Source organism: Suricata suricatta, chromosome 12, assembly GCF_006229205.1.
Source record: "Suricata suricatta isolate VVHF042 chromosome 12, meerkat_22Aug2017_6uvM2_HiC, whole genome shotgun sequence".
Taxonomy (NCBI): Eukaryota; Metazoa; Chordata; class Mammalia; order Carnivora; family Herpestidae; genus Suricata; species Suricata suricatta.
In genome coordinates this window covers 81,915,793-81,921,453 of record NC_043711.1, presented here as the reverse complement: position 1 = coordinate 81,921,453, position 5,661 = coordinate 81,915,793, and the positions used below count along the sequence as shown (strand labels likewise).

At 48.5% G+C, this 5,661-nt stretch overlaps 1 protein-coding gene across 1 annotated transcript in view; it reads left to right on the top strand.

Annotated features, from left to right (window-relative positions):
* SNTA1 (syntrophin alpha 1) overlaps positions 1 to 5,661 on the top strand; it is a 28,274-nt gene that overhangs the window by 457 nt on the left and 22,156 nt on the right. The window contains exons 2-3 of the mRNA XM_029918216.1: positions 1 to 77; positions 3,541 to 3,726. The exon at positions 1 to 77 is cut by the window's left edge and continues 18 nt beyond it. Of these exons, the coding sequence (XP_029774076.1) occupies positions 1 to 77; positions 3,541 to 3,726 (263 nt within the window). The remainder of the gene's footprint in view (positions 78 to 3,540; positions 3,727 to 5,661) is intronic.

Genomic DNA, 5,661 nt, shown 5'->3' with positions numbered 1-5,661 from the left:
CGAGGCGCTGCTGCTCCAGCGGCGCCGCGTGACGGTGCGCAAGGCCGACGCCGGCGGGCTGGGCATCAGCATCAAAGGTGGGCGCGGGGGCACCGTGGGCACTGAGGGCACGGGGTCGCGGTGTCTGTGGGGCCGCCGAGGGCGCAGAGGTGGCGGGGGCCGGCAGCGTACGGAGGACATGAAGTTGGAAGATTTCTGTCTGAGGGCAAGGTGGGTGTCCGAGAGGACAGAGGGAACGAGGACACCGGAGCACCAAGGTCGGAAGGGTTTTGGGAGTCGGAGGCCTCCGCCGGAAGGCACAGGTGGAGGGGGTTGGGGCGCACCAGGGACAGGTGGGTGGGAGTTCTGTGTGGAGGCATAGAGATGTCAGGGGTTGCTTGAACATCAAGGACAAGAGGAGTCCCAGGGGAGCAAAGGATGGAGAAAGGGGATTGAGGCCTGGGAAGCCTACTAGGCAAGGAGGAGGATGTCGCTGGGACACAACCAAGGTGGAGGAGAGGGATCAGGCCTGGAGTTAGGAGCACAGGGGTGGTTTGGAGACTTGGGTAGACCAGGCTGGGCTCACAGACCGAGGTCCAGAAAGCACCTAGAAATCTGAGGGCCCAGGGCCCTGTGTTCCTAGGCAGAAAGTCCTGATAACTGGGTTTGAGTTTCCTGATCCAGCCATCTCCACGTGGCCCAGAATTGAGAGGGGGTGGCAATAGAGTCACCTCTCTGAGAAATCTCAGCCCCCAATACTGAGAGCTTTCTTTAGGATACAACCAGATCATGGTTGAGTCCTGGATCTATGTGACCTTAGACAAGTCACTTCCCATCTCTGAACTTTAGTTTCCTCACTATATGATGAGGATAATGATAGAGTTGTCATGATTCTCTGAGAACAGGAGTCTGAAGTACTCACCCTGCCAGCACATAGTAGGTTCCTGGTTAATTTTTGGTGTTAGATGAGAGGAAAAACAGAACCCGGAAGAGACTCCCAAAGCGATTGGCCATAGTGCTTAAAATCTCTGCATGCTCCCAGCAGCTGGGTTCACCATTCCTACCCATCTGCTTCTCAGGTTGCTGTCTGCCTTGGGAAGGGGTGTTGGCCCTTGTGTCATCTTGGGTCTGCGCTGTTCTCTTTCCCTAGTGCTGGGTCTATTCATCGGTGTCTCCAGACCCTTTGGCCTGGGTGAGGCTTATTATCTGTTTCATCCCTGCAAAGAAGTGGTAAAAAGTGGGGAGCATTATCTCCATTTTGCAAGTGAAGAAAAGGAGACTCACAAAAGTAAAACAATTTTCCCACACTCACACAGTGAGCGACAGTGCTGGGATTTGAACCTCAATGATCGGGGCTTAAGAGAGTGCCAAGGGGATTTGGTTCTTCTCCGTGGAAGGGCAGATTCCTAGGCAGCCAACCAAAGGAATCTAAAAGGGAGAAATGGGGAAGACAGACAGTGGGCACCGGTCTTGTCCCTAAACTTCAGAATGGGGTAGAGCAACAGATCAATCCGGAAACTGCACACTCAATGTGTCAGAGCAGGAAGGAACTTAGAGTTTATACGCAGTTCCATTTTACAGATGGACAAGCAGAGACTTGGATAGAGGATGACTTTCCAGGGTCACGTAAAGTTACTCCCTAGCCTCATAGTTCTAGGTGGGAAGGTAGTTTAGGAGGGGTCAGGGGAAGCATGAGGCCCACTCCGTTCTCAGTTGGTAGAGATTGAGTTCCTGTTGCCATTGATAACCTCACTTCCAAGGTCCAGGCTAGCCTGAGGCAGCCTAGAATGATCATCCCTTCAAACTACACTGACATCCCTAGTTTCAGGTGGAGAAGATCAGGTATAAATAGAACCCCACTCCTTTCTAGGCTTCAAGCTCTGTGCAGTGCAGTGAGCAAACTGTTTGGCCTGTGTAGGGGTCAGTAGAGGCGTTCTAGTCCTACCTTTGCCATCAGTTTGTTGTGTGACCTTGAAACAATGATGTTCTTTCTATGGGCTACTCGTTCCTCAGCTTCGATATTCTGGGATGGACCAGTGATAGGATATTTCAGGGCCTGACTTGTGGTCAACCACAGGGTTGGGAGAGTTGGTTCTAGTGCCAGGAGACCTGGGTTCAAGTACTGCTTTGCCGCCATCAGCCAGCTGGATGACCTTGGGCACGGGGCTTCTCTCCATACTTCATTTTTCCTGATAGGAAACTGAGCATGCATGTGCGTTTGGGGTGTTGTGAAGATGCAGTGAGACAATAGTGAAAGCGTTTAGCACAGTGCTTGGCACTCGGTATGTGGAACTAATGTGAACTATGGTGACAGTTTCATATTTTAAAATGATATTCAAAAGGTTGGCAATAAAGCAATTCAGTAAGATGTATTAACTTTCTTTGCATCAGAGATGCAATTTGGGTAGACTTTTGAAATCTAGACTTAAATTTTTTAAATTTTATTTTGGGGGGGCCGCCTGGGTGGTTTAGTTAAACATTCAACTTCAGCTCAGGTCATGAACCTGTGAGTTCAAGCCCTGTGTCGGGATCTGTGCTGACAGCTCAGAGCCTGGAGCTTGCTTTGGATTCTGTGTCTCCCTCTCCCTCTGCCCCTCTCCTGCTGTATCTCTTTCTCTCTCTTTCTCAAAAATAAACGTTAAACATTTTTTTTTTAAAGAGAAGAGAGAGCAGGCGGAGGAGAGGGACACAAGGAGAAGATCTTAAGCCATGTTGAGCATGGAGCCTGAGACAAGGCTCCATCCCACAACCCTGGGATCATGACCTGAGCCAAAATCAAGAGTTAGACGCTCAGCCAAATGAGGCACCCAGGCGTTCCTGAAATCCGACTTTAAGGCCTTGGTTTTCAGCTGGATCCTAGATTGCAAAACTTTCTGATTGCTGATGAGGTCCTTGGGGGCCATACAATAGCTGACTTCTATCTTTATTCCAGATTAAGGGGTGCCACTGGGTTCCCCCTTGTAGGAAAATTACTTAAAATCCAAAATATTTAAGAAAAACTTATTGAAGCACCTTGTAAGTTACTCAAACACTGGCAAACACCCAAAGCTACCAGTGACCAAACTATAGTATAGATTTAGAAGATGATTTTTTAGGAAACCAATATGACAATAAACTATTATTTAAAAAAAAAAGAAAAATGATTTATTTGTGTTTCACTCTTCTAAGACTCATTTCTGAGATTCTCTTTACTCTCTCATCCCTGCTTTCCTGGCACTGGGCTGGGCACTGAGGTAGGCCTTCAGAAGTAATTCTGCCTTGGGGCGCCTGGGTGGCTCAGTCAGTTAAGCAGCCGGCTCTTGGTTTTTGCTCAGGTCATGATCTCATAGCTTGTGGGTTTGAGCCTCGCTTTGGGCTATGGGCTGACAGCATGAAGCCTGCTTGGGATTTTCTTCCTCCCTCTGTCGGCCCCTCCCCTACTCACGCTCACTATCTCTTTGTCCAAATAAATATATAAACTTAAGAAAAAAAAGAAAAAGAAAGAATTTTGCCTTTATGTGACTCTCAAGTCTCTCATTGGAGTGTCTGTCTCAGTTGCTTCCTCTTTCTGTGCCTGTGCAGGGGGCCGGGAAAACAAGATGCCTATTCTCATTTCCAAGATCTTCAAGGGCCTGGCAGCTGACCAGACCGAAGCCCTCTTCGTGGGAGATGCCATCTTGTCTGTGAATGGGGAGGACCTCTCCTCTGCTACCCATGATGAGGCGGTGCAGGTCCTGAAGAAGACAGGCAAAGAGGTGGTGCTGGAGGGTAAGCACTGGGGACCTCAAGGACGTTCAATTCTTTCCTGCCCCCACCCCCCTGGGCCTCAAGTGGCCCCAGCCTGGCAGTGGGGGCTGGAAGAGGGGGTAGAGATGAAACCAGAGACAAAACTTGGGGACATGCCTTGAGACAGTGTGGGGTGGTGGTGGGGGAGCTGGTACAGAGCCAGACAGACCTAGTTTTCACTTCCTCTCTCCAATTCATTACCTTTGTGGACTTGGACAAGTCATTTCATTTCCCCGAGCTTTAGTTTCCTCATCTGGAAAACAGGGGTGTAGCTTCTGGGTTACTTCCATAACCCTTGATGGGTTGTGTGATTAGGACAAGAGGTACATGGCAGGATCTGCCACCCAGTGAGTAAATCAGGGAAAGAGAGGGGCTGGGACTGGGGAGGGGGCAGCTGATATTCTTTCTCGAGGAAACTGGAGGGCTCCCAGCTCTGGGGCCCCTAAAACCCTGAGATCTATCCTCCTTGAGAGAGGACTTGGCCTTTATGTTGCACGACATCAGATCCTTCCAGCAAGGATCAGAGAGGGGTTTTGGAGGAGGGACCTTGGTGGTTCCTCTCCACTATCCCCGCAGTATGTGGTCTTGGATGAGACCTTTGTCTTCTCTGGGCATCAGTTGTTATAAGCCTCTTGCTGTGACTGTCCCCTATCTGCCTTTTGCCATCTCTCTCAGGAGGTTTCTGCTTTGCTCAGCCCTTTCTTCAAATTCCCCTCTGTCAGTTCCGGAAGCTGTGGGGGCCTGAGGAATGTGTGTTTGGCTCCGGGCCCAGAACAGGCACGGGGAGATGGCGGGGGTTGATGGAGAATGCCATGGCTTGCAAGGCTGCCAAGCTGAGCCCCAAGCCTGGATCCTGACAGGTTGCCCTTGTTCCCCCAAACAGGTCTCCAAGAAACAGCTTCTGGCTGATCTTTGCCATTCTTGTGGTCCCCTGACCTCAGTTCTCTCTCACTTTTGTTTTATTTTTACATTTTCGGTGTATCTATTTAAGTGCCATTGGTTTATTTTTTAAATATACACCTTAAGAAAAGTCAAGTCTGCGGTATTGGTCCTTGAAGCTTAAGTATAACAGTCATAGTTCAACAGCAAAGTTAAATAACAAGATCACCCATAAATGATATGGACATAAAAGGCTCCCCTACCTTATGCCTCATTACTTTGATATTTATAGCCAGTAATGCAGTTGGAACTCATCAAAATGTCATTCTTTGGTTGACTTGAGAAGCTCTTTTAGTTTCTGCTATTTGAAAGTTTAATCTGTAGATGGTAAAATTTCTACTGCAGAAATTTTGATTTCTAATCCACACTGAGGCCCCCTCATCATCGCATCCTTGGGCTGAGAGTGTCTGTCTGGGCTCTCAGCCTGGCTCATTCTGAGAAGCTAATATCTTTGAGTGTTAGAAGCTTGAGGTATCTCCTGGCTTCAGGAGCTAATACCCAAGCCTTCTGTGTAATTCTTGTACTCCATTCTTCCATTCCTTACTAAGCCAAGAAACATTCATAGACACCTACTGTATACCTGGTGTGCAGAGCCCTGGGTCAGAAGCTAAATCAGACCCAGGTCCTCTCCTGCAGGAGCTCACTATCTGGTGGAGGAGACCAAACATAAACACTGTCTCATTCATACAAATGACTTATCTATCTATGTATCTATGTATGTATGTATGTATGTATGTATGTATCTATCTATCTATCTATCTATCTATCTATTTATAGTTTATTTATTTCTTTTGAGAGAGAGAGATTGCAAGTGGGAAAGGGGCAGAGAGAGACAGGCAGGCTCTGCACTCTCAGCACAGAGCCTGATGCGGGGCTTGAACTCACAAACCATGAGATGGTGACCTGGGCTGAAATCAAGAGTTGGATGCTTAACTGACTGAGCCACCCTGGCACCCCTCATACAAACTCTTTTTTTTT